Source organism: Buteo buteo, chromosome Z (assembly GCF_964188355.1).
Source record: "Buteo buteo chromosome Z, bButBut1.hap1.1, whole genome shotgun sequence".
Taxonomy (NCBI): Eukaryota; Metazoa; Chordata; class Aves; order Accipitriformes; family Accipitridae; genus Buteo; species Buteo buteo.
The window spans coordinates 36,155,747-36,180,054 of NC_134204.1; the positions used below are offsets into that span (position 1 = coordinate 36,155,747).

Genomic DNA, 24,308 nt, shown 5'->3' on the forward strand with positions numbered 1-24,308 from the left:
CCAGCTGGCAACGTTGTAAGAACTGAAAAACATTTCAGGATCACTATCTCTCTTCAAATGTAAAAAGAAGCAATGAATTTAAATTTTCTGGAAAACAGGAAGACAATCAGACATTGTAAGGTTGCGTAAAAGTCTACCTTGTGCAGAGTTTTGCTTCTGCTGTCTGTGAGATCCAACCTCACAGGAATATAATCGGTGTCAGGTGAAGGAGGGTCAAGGTGCTGATATCGAATCCCCAGCCTTAGAAATTCCTCACAGCTCATTTTCGTATTGTGAACGACTCCCAGTCCCAGCATGCAGCTCCTGTCTCTGCACTGCTGGCCCAGGCTGTACTCTGTAACCCAATAGAAGCAATATTAAACAGTTACCAGAGCAGAAATCAACATAGGAAGCCTGTCCATATAGCTAAACTAACCCTGATAAAAAGCCAGTGTCATGAGAATTAGGACTCCTTTCCTCACTTAACTTTTCCTACAGGAGTTTGTTTTCAGCTGACATCTTCCAACTCCAACCTCCCTTGGTCACTTGGGTAGGTGCTGCCTCCAAAAACTCCCTGTGCTGTTTCTACTGAGTCTTGGCACTCCCAAAGCTGTCACACTGGCCCACATATCTAGGGGCCAAAACCAGACTCCAGCTGGGGGATTACTGACGCTGATCCACGATCTGCATTGTGCCCCACACAAACTTCATGTCCCTTTCAGTTTTCATGATAGCTCAAGCTGCTCATTAAACTTCAGATGACCCACTCTTACCCAGCATGTCTGAAGCAACCCACTGCTGCAGACTTAATCTGCTGGATGTCTTTGAAACTGCTAATACAAACAACTAAAGCACATCGTACTAGGGCCAGGGAAGAAGCTCTGTGGCTGATCTCCACGAAGATGCTCTTGCTGCACTTCCCCAGTGATGAGCTGGCCGTGAGCAGGCAGGTGGGTTTCCAAAGAGACTATGGAAATGGTGCAATCCAGATTTATCTTCCTGTCATAGTCAAAAGCGAGGACATTCTTGTCAATCACCCTGGACAGACCATAGTACTCAGGGACCTCCAGGGCATGGGTGCGCATTTTGATGATGTTACAGTCTGGCTCAAGTAACTGCACATGGAGGGAGAATGTTTCTACAAATGTTTCGGTTTCTGTAAACCTGCAGGTGATAGAAGGAAATTTTAATTATGCCTCATCATGTGCTGTTGCTCTGTGAGTTTGGCATTGGCCTCACCTTCTAAATTGAATTACTTGAACCCCTTCCTCTCATGTGGTCTCAAACCCCAGATCGCCAGAGACCATGAGGTACCAGACACCGCCGCCCACCTCCTCTTACTTGTAAAAAGGGTGTTCGTGTGAAGGAAGGGGTTACTCTCTGTGTGTATGCAAGTATCTGTGTCCCTATCAGCAGGACAGCACAAAGTGTACAGTGCTCTGAAAGTACTGTTGTCACTTTCAGTAATAAAAAGAAAAATCACTCATTTTCTGTAATAAACAAGCAATATATAATACTTACTGATACCAACAAACACATTATTTGAGCATATCTGACATACATAGTTAACAAATGTTTCTGTAAACAGATGGTCACTTGTTCACTAATGATGCTGCTACTGGATCTAAGTAGTTACTATATGTGCAGCAGAACATACTTTTACCATGAAAAATGGACTGCTTGCTCTTCCTGAGGGCTGCTGTTCTCCTGGTAACAGTGAAGTGTTTATCTCCCACCACTGCTTACCTGTACAGCCTAAGCATGACCGTGTCTTCATCTAAAATCGGACAGCCATTGTGGGTATATTTGACTTCATTAGGAAGGAAGTGACAGTCAAAAACCTATGAAGGAGAAAGAATAGACAAGTACAACACTGTCAAGAATGTTAACTTCACGGCTTCTGTTCCACTTCTCCCTGACTGTCAGGCATGCATCAGACTAAGGAAATTTTTAACCTGTAGTTTATTTCTATGAACAGGTATTCACCTGTTCTGTGGTCTCCCAGTGAGAGCCAGAGCAACCACTTCAGTGTGGGGCTGCTGGCACTCCACAAGCAAATGGGCATATAAATGTGATTGTTTCAGGGTGCCTCCAGTGCAACAAATAGTTTGAGCCCACACTTCTTTACCAACGCAGCCTGTGGACTTATGGATGTGGTTGTATTCAGTGGAAGAACTGCAGTGTATCTGAAAAGCCAGCAGTTCCTGCAGTATAATGTTAGATTTATTAGCTTTTAAAGTTGCTTGTGGCAATACCTTAATTATACAGTAAATCCTGCTTTATGGCCACTATTACTGGACTACAGAAGTATGATCCTGTGAAATTTTGCTATTGGAAACTTTGCTAGCTCAGATTTGTTACATGGTTTTGGAACACTGACTTCGTACCAGTAGCTTTTTACTGGATAAGATGTCATCTCTGTGCCATACCAACACCCAGCCCCAATGTCAGTGTAATCCCACAGCATAAAAGCAAGCAGAATTCCTATATTGTGCCCACCAGCTAATTCAAAAGAGACTGATTCTTATGACACACCTGATACAGGTCAAATTTGCAGAGGTGGTTGGCCACAGTTTAACCATCTAAGACAGACACTTATTTCAGACTGATTGTTCTATTTAATGATTTGTTGACTTGTGAAAGTAAGGCAATGAGGAAAAATGCCTGACCCAAATGAAAAAAGATTGCTTTGGAGAGTTGTGACACACCCATTCTTTGGAGCAGAGATTTGGATTCTGAGGCATAGGATTTTCATGTTCTCACATATGCCAGTTTCCAAGTCTGGCCAACTACAATTCCCATGTAGCTATATTTCTTCATAGAGTTTAACAGCTGAAAGCTCCTAGCATTGATAAGACCATGTCTGTGTTATGCTTGTGATAACAGGGAACCCCTACACTGCCTGTGCGTAGATGGAGGATACACGTTTCATATCTACAGACAGGGCACATTGTTGTCAGCAAGAAGCCAAAAGCTAATCATTGCATTTCCTGAGAGTGTCACTGTGAAACTAAATGTGGTTTTGATTCAGTTTTTATGGGCAGTATTCATACATGACTAGTTCTTCTATGGACTAAAGTAAAATCTGTTCAGTATTCACTAATACACCTGATGAGGCCATAACTAATAAGGTTTAATATACACATGTGGCTGACTGACAAACCCCATCTTTTTGCAGAAAGAAGAGGTCATTTCTTACTACCAGTCATTTCTTAAAATACAGCAAAAGAATCATGAAAATGAAATGTCTTGCCCGAATTACCTACATGTCCCCAACCACTTTGGAGGAAAGTGAAATGGAAGGGGGGTTTTGGTGAGGTTCTGAAATGTTGACTGGAAGTACAGTGCATAGAGAAAGTCTCTGGGTGCTCTGACTTTCATTGTAAAAATAAAGTAATACTTTAATTCCTAAATTAGTTGTTAATGCATAGTTAACTGAAGCGCATCATGACCACTTCATAAATTTACACTAAAGGATATAAGAACTAGTGACATTTGCTTCTTTCTAGCTATTACACAGAATTAGAACTTGCATCTTTCTATAATGGAAAAATAATTAGCTCTTATCAGCTGTCATTATTACTGGCAGTGTCCACTTCCACAGCAGTTATTCTCAGATGCTCAAGATAGGTGGTAATTGTTTTATATTTGTAGTGATTTTAAAATGTATTGCCTGCTTTTAACTGTCTTCAAGAAGCACATTGTACAAAGTCTTTTTTTCTTCTTTTTTTTTTGATGTAATGAGTTAGTTGATTATCAGCCACACATACATGGACTTACCACTCTTCCTATTGGCTAAAAATAATCTTGGAATAATCCATAATATATGGCGTTATGGAAAGTATGATTGATTTTATTTGTTGGACTGCTTAGAAAGGAAGGACAAGAACCGTTTGTGAAAAACAAAATTGCTTTCCTGTGATGAAGGTTTTGACTATGTTGTGGCTGTTCTGTTGTGTATTGTTTTCAAATGTCACAGAAATATGTGTTTCACTATTTTTCAATATTTAACAAACAACAAGTATGTCTTTTTCTTCCTTAATGCATTTTCTTTCTTAGTACAAACTAATGTTAAGGAAGGTGATTAATTAATCAGATAGTCCTAAGTGATATCCTACCAAAAAAAAAAAAAAAAAAAGAGTAATTAGGTGGTGTGTTACCTTAAAGAAAAAAAAAAAGTACAAAAGCCACTCATATTACAGCTTCCAGCAGTTTAATGTTGTACACTGAAGGTGAGATTCTTCACTGATGTAAATCAGCGTACAGCCCTCAAAGTCAGTAGGGTTTCTGGTGACATGTAGGTCTGGTGTGCACCTGACAAGGAGGTACTGCCCAGATGATGCAACCCTGTTCATATCAGAGGGAACTGCCGACAGCAGAGGAGATGGTTTAACATATCAAATAATTAATTTCTTTCTTTCTAAGACATCATTAGTTCCATCTGTTAATTGATAACAAGGGGATGGAAAATGAAGGACCTTTCCACAAAGGTCTGTTACCACTGGCTGACAGTCATTTTATATATGTGTAAGACACAATCTGCTTTGCAAAAAGAAACATCTGTTTTATGTTTCCTAATATGTTTTCCTTTTATATGAACAGGCAACTCTAATTGTCTATAAATTCGCTGGGTAAGACAAAGGAGATCTAAATCTTTTCCTAATTACTGTCGAGCTTTGTTTTTTTCTACTTCAACTGCTTTTCAATTACAATTTATAATTAAATTGTCATACATTCCTAGGACATTACTCACTTTAATGGCAGCAAAACAGATCAGACCAGAGACGTTTTCTGGCTGCAGAATCTCCTGGTAGAAAGAGCACGAGTGGCACTGGGAAGGCTGGACTCTGGCACCTTTTTTTCAGGAATGGTGAGACCTCAGGCAGCACTTTTCAGTGTCTGGCTCAGGATTTTTTCATTTAGAACAGAAGCCCCCAACTTACAAATGCCATCTTGTTCTTTCCCGGCAAGGAAGTATGACTTGAGATAGCCAGACTGCCTATCTTGCCGGCCGTCTCCCAGGGGGACCCAACGTGGTGGTGTGTCTCTGGCACTCCCCCCTCCCCGTGGCTGCGGGGAGGAAGAGAAGGCACTTTTCCTAGCAGGACGGCACTCAGGCCAGGAGCCGTCCACGGGAGGTGTCCCGGTCACTGCCAACAGCCACAGCCCCCTTCCAGCCTGGTACGCCAGGGCCACCTGGCCAGCAGGGCTCACCCCTCCAGACAAGGTGTGACCCTGGTCTCCGAGAGCCACGCTTGGCCACCCGGGCTCACGTCGGGGCCGTGAAAGGACAGGCACTTAGCAGAGGCGGGGTTGGGAGTGGGGAAAGTCAAGGACCCTAGACATTTTGGAAAACACGGTACGGCGAGTACACATCTTCTGGGGTCTCTGGAAAATTGCCTCTGACCCTGTGCTTGAAGCCTGCCAAGGAAGGTTACAAGGCGTGTGCTTGAAGGTTACAGAGGACAAAGTGGCTTTCTCAAAGTACCTGGGTCCTACTGCACGTAGAGGCTGAGGCAGGTAATCGAAAGCAAAGTCGCTCCCTCAGCCGGCCAACTTGCCTACAGGTTTGCCAGCAACAAGACACGTTAAGACATCTCTCTTTTTCTCCTCATGGGCCAAACTAAGCTGGGGAAGCAGAGAGGGGGGACTACAGTCAGAGCCCCTGTGCTGACAGAGAGCAAGCCCTGGGGAAGTCTCAGCAGAGCCACTACACCTCTTGGGGCCAGTCTCTGGAGAAGACCACACAGTGCCCTGCTCATCGCCTCAGTTTGCCCCGGCATACCAGTGCTCCTTCTGAGCGCCGGTTCAGCTGAAGTACTTGTCAGTGGTCTGTGAAAATAATGATGATGACCAAGCCAGAAGCTTTGAAAAATCTATTGAGACTGGTGCTCCTGCATCTGCCTTCTCAGAGACCACCAGAAGCCTCAGAGAAGATGTTTAAAACAATATACATAAACAAATATATAGAAGCATATGCAATATGGTACAATAAACAAAACTTTTCAAAACAGACAAAACCTGTTTTGTTATGGTTCATTAAAACCATTCTTCTTCTATCTCTACCACTACACCTTCATGTCAGTTTCTTCCAACTCCTTCCTGCTATGACTAAGGTGTGGGGAGATTTGTAAGGCAAATGTGTAGCAGAACGGTGATATGTGAAACATATTTCATTATTCCTACAAGCTTGAAATTTTAACAGAAAACATTTTTTTTAATGTATTTGCCATCTGCTAGCAATTTAGCTATTGCAGAGCAGAGCAAACAATGGTGTACACAATGTGCTTATTGTATGTGATGATTTTTTTTTCTTAATTGCTCCCTAAGTAGTGGCTGCGTGACTAAAATGCAAAATGGTCTAGCAGGCTATGCATTACCCGAGGGGCACTGGTTACCCTCACAGTAGAAAAACAAGCAGCTGAGAGACTGGAGGATATCTCCTAACTGAAAGTTTTGAAATACCCGTTCTCCACTTGTGAAAGGAGACTCTGACAGAACTCACTTTCACACACTTGTGTTACTGAGCTCAGCTTTTGGATTTCAGGGGTGCACTGTCAGCTGGCTACTTTTAGCAAAAGGCTGAATCTCACAGACCATTCAGTTTCATGCCTCTTAGTACCCAAAGAAAAAATAAATTCAATAAAGCAACTCTTTCTAATTTCTCCCACACCTGCGCACACATGGACACTCAAAGCAGCACAACAGAGCCCAAATACCTGTGGAGTTAGTTTCCCAACCCTCTGTGTTATTGGCTCATTAGTCACCACTTCTACTTTGCAGACATCCTTCTCTCTGGGGATGGAAAACTTGAGGTCATCTTCTGACAGGAAGACAGACTGTCCCTTCATCACTTTCACCCCAAGGTTGACACTAATATAGGAGGAGCATACAACTCTTAGTGCGACAGGCAGCAGTAGAAAGAACCAGCTTTTCTCAAAGGGCTTCATATTATGAGGGGATGCCAGCTCTTTTCCACCAGTGAAAATGTTCTCAACAAAAGAAGTCTTCTCTTTCTTTGCCAGCAGATTTTCACCATATAATGAAGGACCAAAATGTTAGTTGCAGGTAACAATGTACCACATGTTTTGTATTAAGATGGACGCCTTGACTGAAGTTTGGACAGGGGCCTTTCAAAATATCCTTGGGGTTTTATAAAATTCATTGGTCAAGCCTGACAAAATGATGAATATATTCTCAGAGCATTTTTAAGGTTCGTTAATCCTGAAAAAAAAAGAAAGAAAATTGATATAAGGCATTGAGCAACTACTGCGGAAAAAAAAATAACCACACAAAAAACTTCCCCCATTTCTTACAATTGCAGTTCATTTCAAGCAGCAGCTTAACTTCACCTTTGAATACTATTAAGTGCACACATGCTCAGAAAATTAGCTATGTACCGGCGAGACTTCTCCCTTAACGGATCACCTCTCAATATGAATTCCAGGCACCTTTAATCTGTATGCACATGCAAACACTTGCTGTGTAGGATCCTTTGTTACTGGCTTTTTTTACTGCTGGACCAAGTAGATATTAATAAAAGCATATGAGCATCCAAGTAATTTGAAAGTGCGGGAGTAGGCATTCGTCCAGATCAAATATATCTGAAAGTGGGATAAAGGGAGAGTGGCATTTTGTTAAATCTTTTTTTGCTTTGCCATTGCATGTGGGGGAAAAAAAATTCAGCCTTTAGTTGAAAACACCTTGCCAGTGCCTCTCTACTCTTCCTGCTCTAGCAAGTAACTATGCCAGGACTTCAGCATAGAAACATGATGTGGCATGACAAAGCTGGATTTTTAATTTTTCACACACAAAAAAGTAATTATTCTGAGGCAAATTCAGTGGGAACAAAAGGTAATATGGAAAAAAAATTACACAATCTTCTCATGTCCCCAGAGTTACTCTTCATCTTTCATGTTTATAAACTCATAAGAAAAGCATAGTTCTTCTGACATTGAACAAGCACTATTGACATCCTTGTAAGACCCTAGTATCTACAGCCCTTCAAAGTAATTGAATCTATGGCCCAAAGAATAGGCAATGATAATGATTTAATTAAATTTGATAAGATCATAAGGATTTCAAGCTAGTAAAGCATCCACATTCCTTCAAGTTCTTGTAGATCTTTAGTGCCCTGTACTTTAGTACTTATTTGCACAGTCTGATATAACCACGACCCAACCACCAACAGTCAGCTTTCCTGAAAGTGAACAAAAAAACACATCCATGTATCTCTTTATTATCTTTATTAACAGGTAAGTGTTCACTCTACTGTTTCCAGCAGGATGACCTTCTAAACAGCCTACAGTTTTATGCACATATCCACCCAGTTTAAAATTTCACTGAAAAATGATCAGCAGTTAAGAACTTCTTTAAAATTAATCACTTCCTAAAGTAACACAAGGCAGATCCACTCCCTTCAGCTCAGATTCAAACTGAAGACATTGGGACTAACATATGTTTAAAGTTAGATGAATGTTGACTGTGTAGTCTGGGCTGCAAACCTTAACTCTGGTTTTCTAGCTTTCTATCTAAAAATCTTTCCATTTTGGTCTAAAATTATGCAGCCACATCAGTCTGAACAAAATCTGAGAGAAAATGTAGAATTCTAGCCAGAGGAAAGGGAATGAAATTAATGGTTGAAAATTTTTAATGTGTTCCAGAAACAAATAAAAATCTCAATTAATTTCAAAAAAATTTACTTACACAGAGACCTTTTACTAAAATCCGGGTATCTAAACACGCCCAAAGTACTTGCAAATTTTTGTTTCTTCCTAGTGGGATAGCTATGCATAGCACTTCATTGAAATGAGCACATCTGAGACAGCACTCCACTTCCTAAAATTCACATTTTTGAAACACAGTCTGCAATCCTATAAAGGACAACTTGGAAAGAAGGGGAGGAAAACAGATTACACTTCAGCCTCCAATTGAGAAAGTATGGTTTGCAGCAAGTGCACCCTTTTAACCTGGATATCTGACCGGTATTTATCGCATAATGCATGGATTGCTAGAATTTATCAAATATAATCTGTGTTTCCTTAAAATACCAGCTGCAAAGCATGGAAAGAGGTTCTGAGTGAAAGCTTTCTCTATTGCTGTGCCCTCTCCCTACTTCCTGCATCAAACAAAGCGAAGATAGGGCTGAGGGAAGTGAAATAACTTCCTTAGCATATGTCTCAAGAAGATGCTGTGCCTAATGTCTCCTCTGACTTTGCGCATGCCAGGATCCTTGGCCAGCGGGAAGCTGGATTTTAAAATGGATTTTAAGTCCTTGGACTCCAGCGTCTGATGAAGCAATGCATGAGTAAGTCTCAGCTAGTTTCAGAGAAGACCCAGTTTCTTAAGCCATATTGGGGCTCAGAAAAGAAGAAAATAATTAGGAATTTTAGACTCGGACTCGGACCTGGCAAAGTGCTAAGAGGCAGTCAATGACTCTCAAGCATAGACCAAGCTGTTTACAGCTCATGACAATGCCGGTAACTTTGTGGCAAGGGCACTGATTTACAGGGCAAAATACTTTTATTCACAGGGCACTAGGTACCTTATGAGAAATGATAAAGTTAAAGCCTGGACAGTTTTGACTTTCTCCACTCCCACCTGGATAGGTACCACAAAATCATGCTATAGTTCAGAGGCCACCTAATTACCAGTTCAGGAATGGCACTGGTTGGGCAATGTTATTGTTCTCTTTACACCTTAGATATGTTCTTTCAAGAAGGGAAGGCCAGCTGTGTCTCTCCAACAGGCACTGCCAGAGTAGTTCATGCAGAGACATCTGCACCTTGACTCTGACGAAGCCCACGCCAATCTGTTTCTGGTGCCTGCCCCATAAACCCCAGCACTGGGTGCATGTATAAACCCCAGGCACAGGCGGTAGTATCTTTGCTGCTTTTTCTTACCCTGCATCAAACACTAAGAGCAGAAAGGCTCCAAGAGGAGCCAGGAGCATTTTGGCCAGTTCCACAGTGGATGTGTGAGCCGTTCGCTGCTACAAAGTTGGTCCCATGTTATCACTTTGTGTTACAGTCATGCTTTGACTGCTTTTGCTTGCAGGCACTGCTCTTCTATCACTATACGCATTTGCCCCATATGTTCCAGCAATTGGGCCCTACTTGTCAGCTGCAGGGCTGTCTCCTTTTGTGGCCAAGTGAAGATCTTGAGAAGCGTAACTTCACTTTCTCCATCACTTATCTAATGATAGCAAAATGAAATGACAAGAGGTCCTTTCAGTATATAATGGCAATAAAATGAGAAGGTTTTGGAGTGAATGCTGTGAGATTCTCCCCTCTGTGTGAAGAAGGCCATTGGTTCAGCAAAGTCATGTGTGTGCTGCACAGTACTTGTGCTGATCCACCGTGACAGCGTGTTGCTCTCTGGCATCTCTACAACTGCTGGTGATGCCACTGCCACATTTTGTGGCTGCTTTGGACTTCCTTACAGTCTCCTTACTATTCTGCCCTTAATATCACAGCTGAGCCTGATTGATCCATGCTGTTCCTTGGCTTGTTACCTGTGTGTGCAGAATGAACAAATGACTGAGGCACTATGTAATTCCAAATGCACCTCAATATTTCAGATATACTTAGAGGCTTAATGAAATAATGGTGCTCATGAACAACACATTAGGAGAATCAGGATTTTTAAACTAAGCCGTTTCCTCATTGACTTTCTAAGGGTCTGTCTATATGGCAAAACACCTGAACCAGCTCCAGGTGCACTGTGTGCCTACAAGCTCACAGAAAGATACCTGCTTCAGTCCCAGAAGTAAAATAGCCATGTCAGTTCAGTGATATATCATGTATCAGTTGTTATCCCTCAGTGGGGATGGAGCACATGTTTTATGAAGAGAGGCCAAGACAGCTGGGTTTGTTCAGCGTGAAGAAGAGAGGGCTTATTGTTGGTTTTAGACATCTAACATAAGAGTGCAGAGAGCCTTGAGGTGCATAACGAAGGGACAAGATAGAACCCACAAAATTCACGGCAAGGGAAATTCACATTAGATATTAGGAAAAAAAAAAGCCACAGTGAGCATGGTCAGCAGAACATGTTTCCCAGAGGGGTTGTGGAGTCTCCATCCTCAGAGATATTAAAAAAAAAAAATTAATCAGTGCCTGAGCAGCCTTATGTAACTTTGAAGCTGGACTTGCCGTAAAAGCTGGCTTTGTTGAGAGCAAGGGGTGAGAGCAGTTACCTGCAGAGTTCTTTTACACCCTAAATCATGTGATGACTCTAATCTGAAATGACAGAGCTGTCTGATTCTCAGGACCCAATTTAATTACCTGGCGTATTTTTGCAAAACACAGTATTGTACCCCTCAAACTGTCCAGTAATTCCCATGAGATCCAATATAAAACCATATTGGTATAAAAAATGTGGCAACAAAGAAAGAGATCTCCTTTCCTATAAATAGAGTTACAGTGGCCAAGCTGACCCTGAGATAAGGGAGCCTGGAAAAGGAGTCCCAAAGATGTGTCCAAGGAATTGTGCGAGAGACACTCAGCAAGGGGAATTCTGATAAGCTCCTCATCTGCTAGCAGAGCCCTGCCCTGCTCTGCAGAAGAGCCCAGGGGAGAAGGCACAGGGAGAGGTGACCTCTGAAGAGGTGCTGGATATGACTCTGTAGAGTTAACAGAGACAGACAGACCAGACTGGGGACAATGTAGGGGAGGGTTACTGAGAACTTCAGATGTGGTTTGTTAAAAATTTCCTCCAAATGCCAGAAGAACTAGTTTTCCCTCAGGGCTGCTGGAGCACATGTGAGAAATGATGCAATAGCTAATTACAAACATTAGCATTCTCACCAAATACAACTGGTTTTCAAGATTCTTAAAGAGGGGAAAAAAAAAAAAGGACTACTAAAGAAACACTGCAAAAAAGGGACTCAAAGACTGCTGTAGACTTATCATCGTCACAAAATATCTGAAAAACACTTCCCAATTTGTCAAGTGTTCATTGGCTTCAGGAAACTGGAGAACTGTGTTAAGTCCCTAAGAGCATCCATGTGTTACTGAAAGCTAGATGTCCCTCCAACAGCAGACTCTGGAGAAAACACATATCTGTGCAGGACCCATCCAGAGGTACACATAGAAACACTCAGCTGTGTGTCTCTAGATCCATGTCAAGTAGATCTGCTATTTTAGATAATTTTTGAAAAATTTTTTGGGTCATTACAACTCCTGCATGAATGAAACTTACTTCAAAGAATTCAAATATGAATACATTGGTGGGAAGGTTTCCAGCACTTCTTCTTTATTTAGAAATTATAAAGGTATAGATTCCTGAGCCTGATTCTGATGAGGGCTAATGTGATGTAAGTAAAGACTAATCCCAAGGATTTAGATAGCTATCTACCAGTGCAAAACAACTGAAAATAAGATCAGAAACAGCACCAATACTTCTCAGTTGTAATACCTAAAAACTGACTGCAAAATCTGTAATCACTAGTGACTCTGAGCCAAGTCTCAGTGACACCCAAAGTCTTCAATGGGATTTGGATGAGACCTTAAGAGTTTCTCTGTTTGTGATGAAATCTCTGGTTGCCAGGGAGATTTCACTGAACAATTGGATCCAAAATTGCCCTCTTCTTTTGCAAAACTTGAAGGGGATTATGGAGTATGATTGTTGTGGGCTGGGAGTTGGACTGATTTATTTTAATGAACACCAGAAAAAGTTTACAGGAAACAGAAAGAACATAGGATTTTTTTTATTTTTTTTTTTGAGGATGGGATTAAAGAAAACAAATAGCAGCCTTCCACTATTTCTAGGAAACAAGACGAATATTATTACAGCAATTAAAACTTAGCCCAGGGCAATGAAAGGATCCTGAGCTATTAAATTAGGGGGTTGTCACTTCAGAATGTGTAATTAACACAAGTGCCCCTTGGACTGTTTGCTATTTAATGTTTTTGTTCCATGCACTAAAAACAGGGATTATAGGTCACATAGAAACTAAGTATTCAGCAAGGTATTTGCTGAGTTAAGGAATGGTAGATAACAGTTCCCTTCTGGTTTTTTTCCCCCTCAGTTTTGGTCTGCGAACGGAAGTCCTGTGCTCTTTTTGACAAATCCTATACATTTTTTAGCAAAGTAAGGAAACAAGAAGTGTTTCATGGCATGGTCAATGAATAGACCTTTCTTCATCAGGGAAAACAGCTGAAGGATGTGAAGCACATCAGCTATATCCAGGTTCTTGACATTTCTTTTTTTCATTGTTTCTTGGTTGTATTAAAGCAGAATACTATATGATAGGGAAAAAAAACCCGCCTGTTTTTCTTCAGTTTACCCTCTTTCACATTACAGATATTTTAACAGTGATTGTCAGATTAAAACCTAATACAGTTTCAGTTTACAGACATTATTTCTGACTTCAGACTCAGTGTGATATTGTCGCTGCTGTACACCAAGTTACAACTCACCCAAGCTTGGGATATTAGATGGTGGAAACTGAGTGCACAAGTATCTCCATATGCTGATGGGCCAATATAAGACTGAAAGCATATTTGACATTACACAAAGGCAGACAGGTAGTAGAGGAGAAAAAATTGAATATAACACCATAAACATTATTGCACTGTAATGCCAAGTATTGCAGCTTAAGGCAAGGCTGAAAACTGAATTATTCTTTTCCACAGGGTTCCTCTGTAGCCCTTGCTAAACCCTTTTAATTTCCACTCCTTATGAGACCCCCTTCTCCATCAATCAGTAGCTGCAAGGTCAGAGGATTTTCTGTCTAAGGAGCAGTGCTCTGCTCGTTCCCCTTAAACAGAGCTAAGCCGCAGGGGGGCAGGTGCTCAGACAGTGATGGACAAGAAAATAAAGCGAAAGAGAAATATTGAGAGGAAGACTTTCAATCAGTCAAGAGCGGGGATACTTAACAGCTTGGCCTTCAACCATTACACAACATACTTTTAAAAGGGCAGAGCAGGTCAGAGTCCCAGACTGAGGCTAACAAAAAGGAGCTATTGATTGTGGTTGCCCCTTAAAGACCATCTTGAAGACAATGCATTGTTCCCTTTTAAGTGTTAAATAGATCTGCTTATATTGTTAGAACTACTTTAAATTTTGAGATAGAAATCGAGATCGCATTGTTAGCAGATGCCTATTATAATGAAGACAACCGCAAAAGCAAATAAAATCAGATCTTGGGCTCTTGTTTTAATAAAGATAAGGGACTAACAGCTAACTGCATTTTCTGAACAGGTAAATATTTTCTCCTCAAAAGACCAGTGAAAACGTCTTTGCCCTCTACTCTTTTAAGCCCAGAAAACTGTCTCGCATAACAGAAGTTCAGAAGATAAAGACGAAGTGATTTTGATTTTCTCTTAGTTGCCCCTTATGGGTTTTTAAGATCGTTACACAAATAGGAACTGCCACTTTCTGACAACCCATTCTCTACCAGGCATGAACGTGTATTTGGAACTTGTCATTGTTCTGTAGTTTAATGTCTTGCTGGTACTCTCCTAAGAGCATGACAAAATTGTAAAGATCAGGACCATATTTAATCTCTCTTCTTTTCTCCTTTTCCTGTACAAGAAGGGAGAGAGGGATCCTGGAGATTCCTAGTTATGGGGGGGTGGACAGATATAAACTAGGGGGAAACTAGTGAAAACAGTAAAGTAAAAGGCTAGATTAGCATCCTTTTTATTTCATGTATAATCATACGCACTGCAGAGGGAATAAGACCTACTCTTCTTAAAACAAGAGCAGTCTATAACGACATGTGGGTAGTGGAATGGCTTCCCCTAATCCACCCAGATTCCACCAAAAATAAAGATTAAAACTACCCCTAGTAATGGGAAGTGTGAGTGGGTGAAGGGACTGTAGTGGATAGAGAAAATCTCCCACAACCATTGACTTTGAAAAGGCATTTCATTTTAGCAAGTAACCAGCAATGGATAGAAAAGAAAATATTGAAACTCAGCAAACAGCCTAGGATTAGTCAGTGACCATCCTGCTTGTGTTATAAGGACACCATCGTTAACTTCACCTTGATCCGTAACTTTGGTGAGTGTAGACAGAAGTGACAGCATTGCATTTGGTACCTAACATGGCAACAAAAGGCTTCTAGCTCTGGAGCCCCATGCTTATCCATGACTTTTGCAAGCTATTGGTCAGATCTCATGAGTGAGGTGCTAGATGAGCTTGACTTACTTCAGAGCAGCTCCACCAGAGAATGAATGCATCTCTGACCCACAAGTGTGAGGGTGTCAAAACCCATAGAAAAGGAGCAGAAAAAGCCTCCTGCACAGCAAATAGCAAGGTGAGGAAGCAGGGACAAGGAACCTGTGATCAGCTGTCCAACAATGACACTGTTTCATTACACCATGAACTGCAAGGTCTGATACTTCTGCAAGACAACCATCGGGCAGTGGTGGTGAAATGCAGTAGCACTAACATTGCACCTCTCCATGGTGTTACGCATCTGCTCATGCACTCAGTAAGTTGTATGTGATAACACTGAACTCTGTTCCACATGGTAGTACGGAGCAATGAAATAGCAGTGGACTTCCATCTCTGGCAGACTTCCTCTTACAAGTAGAAATCTACCTGAAGCACAGCATGTGGGTTTGGTGTTTTTAGAAAAATTTCTTTATGCACTGCTATTGGTTAGCTGGCTAACTGAGTGTGGGCTTAACTGACCTTTCAGCTGATGAGCCTTAAAGGTAATGGCAAAGGTTTTGAATTTTTGAGAAGGACGACTTTGCAGACTGTTCTTCACAAAAACAAGAACACTGGAGGGTATGCTGCACCTCACAGTGCTAAACAAAAGAAGACTTGCAATCTGCTGCACATGCTACACAGAGAATTTATTATTATTGTTATTTTTAATGCTTACATTTTAACAGCTTGTAGATGGTGTGGTTTACACTTTCCCACAAACACAGTGGCTTGTTTCATCTCTTTGCATCTTAGATATGTGAAACTTAGATGCTCCTTTGAGCTTTTTTCCAGGATTACTGCTATTTTCTGGGGGCAAAAGATGTGCTTCCAAAGAGCAATTCCCTCCTGTTTATATAGCTATCTAAGGTAAAGAGGATAGATTTAGCCCAGACACAAATTTAGGTTTCCAAATGTATATGAGGGGACTCCACTGGGAATTTGATGTTCCCTACATACAAATCAAAAATTATTTGAGGTTCTTCTGTGAAACCTGTAAGTTACTTAGATGTGGTATGATTTCTTTCAAATTATTTTTTATAAACAAGGAGTATGCACCAGATGAAACAGTTACACAGCTCATAAAAATTAATCTAGATCCACTAAAAAAAACCCAACCCAAACCATAGTTCCTCTTTTGTTAACAATTTTCATTGCTAAAGGTATAATCTTATGCATTCAGGATACCAGCACAGCACAGCTACAACCTGTCAGCTCATGTAGTCCCATAATGGTTTTAGACAACATTTGTCAGAAAATCAAATACAGTCCAGCTACAGTTTATCTTCACAGCCAGTTATCAGTTCTTTGAAATACTGTTGCAAGCTTCACAATGATAGCAACTAGAGACGGAAGTAACACATTTCATTAGGGAATGTTTAACAGCTTCCCAAATGTAGTCTATTCAGGTTTTTTTACCCAACTGCACAAAAGGCAGCTGAATTACCCTGAGGATCTGGTGTTGCAAGTTGTGAAGACATGAAGTTGTGCACGGACACCCTAGCTAGAGTAATTTTAGCCCACACAGCCATTAGCATGAGATAAATTAAACTGGCTTCACAAACGACTGCCACAGAATCTCAAAAAATGAAAGAAGCAAAGTGTTGATGACAAATGATCTGCTCAGTCTCCCTTTATGCTCAACAGGTACGGTCAAGCGGATTGCACTTTTAATGTATCATTATTTGACTAGCATGTGCTATTGTACTGTGATGTTTTTACTACACATACTATTGTTGCCATCTAAATTCACTGTTAGATTGATGAAGTCAGTGATCATTTATTTTCTTCATGAATTAATCAATTCCTCTTGTACTGTAACTCATATTATCATAGACACGTATTATCAAGACCAGTTGTACTGTAACCAATGTTACCATAGACTAATATTATCAAGACTACTTCAAGGACTGCAGAAAATAACTGTAGTGAATGAACAGGCATGAAGTACTTTAATTTAAAAAATCAAGTCATTGTCCAGGGACTTTAATCACTTGTCCTTATACTTGCCTAATTCTTCTCTGAGCAGGGATCTATGCTGGGGGAAATGTTCAAAATCTAAAGGTGCCCAGACCCAAACCAGCTTATTCTCTAGGTCAAAACGATCTGCATGCAGTCATGTTGTATGCAAAATAAACCCTAGGGAAGAATCATGAAGAAAGTGCTGGCAGGCCCACAGCAGTAACGCCCAAGTAAAAGAGATGGGACAGCTTCTACTGATATGTGTGCTCTTTTACTGTGAAAGCAACTGGTGAATTACAGTACCAATGCTTCCCACAGACACCTTGGACACATGTCAACAGGAGAGATGCATTTTGCCTAAGGTAATGTGTAGTCCTGAGTTAGCTGAGATGATGAACTAGAATTTTCTAACTAGCAAAAACGTAACTTGCAAAAATCCACTTTTAATAACCATTTCAAGAAACTATGTATAATTATCTACAGGATTTGTTGAAGTGTCTCACCACAACATAAAGTGACAGCAACTAATCTGTAAAAGGTGATGGTTCAGAGTATGGTTCTAGATAAATGCATAGAAATCAGCAGGAAATGTGTAAGCATGTATGTGTCTGTTCAGAAACACACATAAACATTTACACGTACATACGATCAATGAACATCTGTCTAATTCAGATGAATTAAGTCAGCTGTCTGAATGTACATGAAAATGTGAAAACTCTCACAGATCCCTACTGCAAAATAAAAGTCTACAATTTTAAAGTATGCAGTTAAGAAATAAGTTCTCCCAGCTAAATGAAATATATCTTTTGGAAAGACTTACTAATATTGAAAGTTTTCATGATGTTTTTCAGTGCTTTTTATCACATTTCTCTCTCCCAGTGTGTGTGTTACTAAAAAGACAATTTTAAGAAAAGAAATCTTGCTTAGTGCTTCCAAGCTTTTATAAAAGATAAAACCAGAAAGTTTTATTAGAGCTGATGGAAGAAAGCCAGCATGATTGAGAAATCTGTTATTAACTTGAACATTAGGATAAACTAAGTTGTTTGGAATGCTTAACTTCCAAGTTAACTTCTACTAAACTACTGGCAAGACTCAGTGACTGTTTTCCTCCAAAGTTAGAACTGAGCTTTCATCCATCCTGAGTATAAAAGTTACTGCTTTGCTGCAACATTCAGCATGCTGCTGAATGTTGCAAGTTATTAAACACTGTTACAGCCACAAACACACAGCATTCGGTGTACACGACAAACTCGAAGCAGATACTTACAGGTAGCAGTGTTTCTCCAGGAGGCTGAACGGGAGATCATACTAGAATAAAAGGAATAATGAATGTCACTGCCCCAGTAATCTCTGGTTTAAAAGGCTGGCAGAGAAAGAAATCCAATGAGTGAGCGACAGAGAGAAAGACGGGGCGGGGGGGTAGGGGGGTGGGGGAGAGATAGATGAAATTTCAGTCTTTCTGGTCAGCTTGGCTGTAGTTTTCTCCGTGCTAAAAATCCACAATAAACACTCTCTGCTTGCAAGACTGCTCCTGACTGCAGTGTCCCAGAGCACGAACACTTTGGGGCTCCCTATGATAAGGGCATTCTGAGATGCCTTGGAGTGTTTACACTCAGCAATGCTTCTCTGGCAGCCAGCCCCAGATCTTCCTTTCCCCTTCTGCTAGTTAAGTCTGTTGGGACTAAAAACTGAGCTCCTGTTAATAAGGTTTGCTCATTTTTTCTCCCCACTTCTGCTAGTTTATCTCCTTCAATGCGTGCATGTGCACACGCACACTCATTTATGTATTAAAGATTCATAGACAAAGAGGTGACCTAAAATCAGTTTCCCCCCACAAGAAGGGAGAGTCTTTACTGAAATACAGACATGATTAATTTCCTCCATAAGATAATAGCAAAGCAAGTTTGATGAAATTAAGATCAAGTGAGTTATCAATTTGCCAGTAATGCATATTGCCTATTTATAAATGTGATATATTTTACAAGATGAAATGTTCAATTGACTGCTGTTCAAAATCCTGTTGCATGTTAAAGCATTAAGTATTAAAATTAACATATTTTCATTTACTAACTGCGGTTGCAATGAAGGAAAATCCAGGAGCATTCCAATTTGGGCTTGGTTTGTTGTTGTTGTTGTTGTTTTGTTGTTGTTTGTTTGTTTGTTTCATTCAGGACAGCAGGAAAGAGGAAGACTATAGGCCAAATCCCACCAATTATTTAAAAACTTGTAGAATTCAAGATATCTCTCCAGCCTTCTGTCACAAGATTCACATCAGATTTGCAGATTTGACTGGCTAGTGGGAGTCTAAGTAAAATTTGCTACCCCACAGTGACTTATTGGTGCATCCTAAGGAGTAAACTTGACAGCTCACATTTTCAGAGCACAGAGGCTGTACTACAAAGTTGTAATACAGGGACAGAATTACCAGGGACAGACCACCCTACCCCTGTCTCAGCACAAGGACTGAAAGCACTCCTAAGTGTAAGGGACAAACAGATTTTCAGCCCGGACACAGGGTTTTGTTACGAGTGGAAGAGGGACAGCATGGGGAAAAGCTACTGACTCTCAGATTGCCTGTATAAGCAGGGGCCAAATCCAGCATGACTGTAACTCTGTAGCATGTTGTCTCCCGTTGCCCCTTTTTCAAAAAGCAAGCTGATTTTGACCCTCATATGGAAACAAAACCGCACTATAAAAATGCAAAACTGAAGTCAATAGTATGAAAGAAAAGAACCAGCAGATGTTCCTGTGGCATGACTTAAAGGCAGATGAAGAAAACAGATGGCTGTTAAAAATTAAAATGAACTCAAATCTACACCATGTGTAATATGATACAATCTAGGCTATATTTGTTTATGAAAAAACACTGGGGGAAAAAAAATTTCCTTGAGGTACAATACTAACATCAGAGTGCTATACTGTCCTGAGTTTCAGACCTGTAGTAATCCTCAGATTTTTTCAAGTTTCAGAAAAACTTTGAAAGAGTATTTATCTCCTCTGGGTCATGTAGATGGCTGTGGGTTAGCTTGTGTGTTTGTGTTTGTGCTTGCTGGAACATAGCTTCTAATTCACCGTGATGAATGACCTGTTTGTATTGTACAGTGGTCTGGTTAGGATCATCAACATAACTGTACTTACACACTGATTAAAAAGGTGGCGGCTTATTTTAAAGTATAATTTCTCTGACCCATTAATCCATAACATAATTGCAGAAGCTTTTTTCAAACCAGTTTGATTACTCCAGCAATGAACTTAGCATCTTATTTCTTATTGTACTCCTTAACTGCAATTAATTTTTGCCATCTATCAAGGTCACATTGTCTGAAGGATAGCCTAAAATTACCAAAGCTTTTCTTGAGAATTGCCAGAGCATTGAAGACAAGACATGTCTTTGGTACACGTACTCACTCTTCTTATTTCAACATTTGTCCACACAGGAAAGAGAATAGTTCCATTTCCTGTGAATGAAACTTACGCACAGTATATATTCCTTCTTAATTACTAGCTAAAATTATGCAGCCCAGACTGTTGATACGAAGATATTGTCAACTGTTTTCTGTGAGCTTTCTTTAACAAGGTAGAGATGTAATCAGTCACTTTCCTTCCAGACTTTATTTGGAAAAGAAAAAAAGTGTAACTGAGGCACAAAACACACAAGAACACAACCCCTCCCATACACACACACATCCTGCACCCCCCGCACACCCCACCCCCCCATTCTCTTCTCTTTCATTTTGACTTGCATTGGTAAGCAATGGCCTAAACCACACATTGCCTGTCATCTGCACATTCAGTCAACACTCCTGTATGGAGGATGAGGTTCTCAAAGTAACAAAAGTCCATGCTCATCCCAAACCTGAGTGCTGTACACAGGAATATCTGCTGAACTGCGGGGGGAAAAGGATACAATTATTTCCCAGGTATTTACTACATGGCAGAAATTTTAATCTGTGAGCTGCAGTAGCTGGCTGCAGCAGTCCACTCTTCAGTCCCTAATGCAGGCTGAGGAGAAGAGGGTGAAATTTCATGTTTAAAAGGGCAAGTATTAAACCTACTTTCTTCTCCTTCCCCAGCCTATATATACTCTGTCCATAAAGATTCACTGTCCTCGTGGCTATCGCAAATGTGGGAAGGCCCCTAAGTGCACTAAGTTATGTTCTGTCTAAACATAAAAATGCCAGAATAGCCACCCAAGGTCAGATGGTGAACAGGAAAATAAGGGTAGATATGTTGACAGAGAGCTGATCCTGCAAGGTGCTGTCAATCTTCTAGGCTTGCATGGAGACTTGCCTAGTGGCTCCCATGATCAAGTTCATAAGTACAATGATAATCATGTTCATGCCATTAAAGAAACAGCACACTTCCTGTAGAAGAAACAAGGATCATCTGGGACTCCTGCATGCTTGTGGCTGGAGTCACTGGCTGGGGCTTCTTTGCATCGCTGTGCGCCACCGCCACAACTAGGAGAGTAATGCTGCTGCTCCAGCCTGTCACCTTCATCCACAATAACCCAGAGATTACAAACAAGAATTTAATATTGAAATTCACAATGAAAAGGTCTGCTGGTTATTTCCCCTCTTTATCCAAAGGTATTTGCTGGAGCATTACCAAGCAAGTACTATACAAGATATTCCTTTGAGCTCTCCCATAGGAGACTGAGGATCTGTTGGTTATCAGGTAGAGTCAAGCAAGAAACATGGTTAATTTTCATAGTATAAAGCAATTAACATATATAACACAACAGAGGAGATGGTCTTTGCTGCAGGGAGTACATCCGTTTCCTCTTCCACTTCTGAGGCACTGAAAAGCCTCATCCAAGACCAAGACACTAGAAAAAGCTCTGTTTGGTTAAACCCTCACTCACCCACAGTCACTGAGTGACAGTGATGCTCTGGAAAGGTTGCTGCAGTAGCAAACTGAATAGAGAGAGATGCCTATGCAGAGACATTACGGTCTGCAGGCTCCTTGTAACACAGGTCCTACATATCTTCATAGTTCGGAACATAGTCTTGAGCAGTTTTAGTGACTTTCATAACGAACCCAATGGTTTGTGGCCTGGCAGTCAGGAGATCGGGATTCCGATGACACCTACCCTCTTACAAGCATGGACATGCAACAAAGCAGCCCTTGAGATTTGGTAGTACAGCTGTGTGAGTAAAGAGCATTGGTTTTGGCTGTATTCCACAAAACCATTCTTGTCCTTGGGAAAGAAAAAGACTGGAAATTACATTTTATCAGTGCTACTGAGTTTTACGTGACATAGGTTTAACTCTCCCTTTAATCAACAATAAGAATGTCAAGTGACACTGGGAACAGTGTGGCAAAGGTTTCTATGTTGTGGAGTCCAAAATGATAGGCATCGTACTGTTGACTTTTCTTTCCTGATATGTATCAGAAAACATTCTTTTCAAAGAACCATTGTCATAGAAACTTGCCAGCACTTTAAAAAATCTCTGAGAGGCCTAACCTTTAGGGAGATATTTTCAGCTCCAGTGACAAACAATTGACCTCTTAATTTATGAGGCATGACATTGTGTGTTGTCTGAAAAAAGAAGCTGTGACCTAAAGGGAGTTTTAACCTGCATACACTTCCACTAAAGTGACAGAAAGGCAAGCTGTTAATCTTCAGGGAATGAGGGACATTACCCAGATCCCATCCACCGACAACAGCCACTTACTGAATACAAGGAAGCCTGTGTTTACACTACTGCAAAGCTTCAAACCAGCAGAAAAGTTACTGTTATTTACTTCAGATTGCATTTAGAGGTTTAGTTTGGGTTAAGTAGCAGGGACAATGTCTCTGCAAGCACAGATGCCCTTCAACTTACTTCTAACAGGTAATGAACAGGGCAGAGACATATCAGCACGTCAAAATGCTCACCAGATTGAGCATAACATCTAAAGTTAGAAATTCTGGACACTGGTTTCAGCGCAAAAGCTTCAGTCCCACTTCCTGGAAAGCATTTTGTGTCTCAGTTTTCCTATCAAATGAAAACTCCACTCACCTTAGTCATGTTAAATGACCTGATCCATTGATGCCCAAGTTGTATCAAAGGTATTTGAAGGCATGATTGCTCTTAAGGAGTCAAGGTGTATGCTTGTAAAACACTGAGATTCTCAACTGGAAAATATTATAGAGAACAACAATGTTATTTATTTCACATATCATAGAAAATGGTTTGTTTATGCTTACTAAGATTGCTCTCTAAAATAGTGTAGTCTTTTGATTAAAACCGCGTAGTCTTCTGGCAAAGAACAAAAGAGAGAGAGTAAAGGTGCTGGTTTCATTTATGTTACAGCAAATAAAAGGTGGGTTTTTTTATAAAGCTGGAAATATACATGAATGATTCTTTGGGTAAAGCCAGCATTTCTACAAAATCTAACTTATACCTGCAAAGACTTCCTCTCCCAAAATGTCTATAGCTGTGTCCTTAATATCTGAGATTATTACAGGAATTCTGGTACAGCATGTAACTCATCTTTACAGTAAGCCCTGCATGATCAAGTGAGAACACATCACTTACTTTTGCGGAGCTTATTCTAAAATTATATTCCATATATTCTGGCACAATTAACATTTCTCATCATTTGGTGCAGATAGGCTCGTAGGAGCTCTTTCTGTATTTGTTTAAAATCACAGAATCACAGAACAGTTTGGGCTGGAAGGGACCTTCAAAGATTATCTAGTCCAAACCAATATTCACTGAAATAATGTAATGCTCATCAAGAGTGTTAATTCTCTCAGGCATTCACTTGTGGTTCCCTTTGCTTCTCCATAAGAAAAATGGAGCACAGCTCTATAATGGTGCCCTGCAGGCAAGAGGGCTGGGAATTGTGATCACTCATTATGTATTCAGATACAAAAGGAAAGGGCATGAGGAATAAAAATCGAATGCATGCTGAATCCATAGTCAGTAATTGACATAATTGTTTGAAATCTTCTCTATTTTTAGTAATAGCAACTCAATATATGCACTATGTGTTTGTGGAAAATGTTGTCTGATATTTCAATTAAAAGCAAACAAAGCATTGTGACACAGATGATAAAGAAAGGAAATAACTATTAATTGAGCCTCATGTAATGTCAAGAAATGAGTCTAAAAATAATCCACTTCAGGTTTGGATAAAGATCCAGGGAGTAAAGACATGTATTGCAATGCAACAAGTGTTAGCATTATAGTCTTTATTAATCTCACACCACTTTTAAA

The 24,308-nt window shown here is 40.5% G+C and overlaps 1 protein-coding gene across 1 annotated transcript in view; it reads right to left on the minus strand.

Annotated features, from left to right (window-relative positions):
• Nucleotides 1-24,308, minus strand: part of FREM1 (FRAS1 related extracellular matrix 1) — a 96,545-nt gene that overhangs the window by 58,384 nt on the left and 13,853 nt on the right. The window contains exons 4-9 of the mRNA XM_075020664.1: nt 23,106-23,221; nt 18,368-18,408; nt 6,699-7,203; nt 1,726-1,820; nt 842-1,143; nt 138-334 (exon numbers count right to left, since the gene is read on the minus strand). Of these exons, the coding sequence (XP_074876765.1) occupies nt 138-334; nt 842-1,143; nt 1,726-1,820; nt 6,699-6,929 (825 nt within the window). The 5' untranslated portion in view covers nt 6,930-7,203; nt 18,368-18,408; nt 23,106-23,221. The remainder of the gene's footprint in view (nt 1-137; nt 335-841; nt 1,144-1,725; nt 1,821-6,698; nt 7,204-18,367; nt 18,409-23,105; nt 23,222-24,308) is intronic.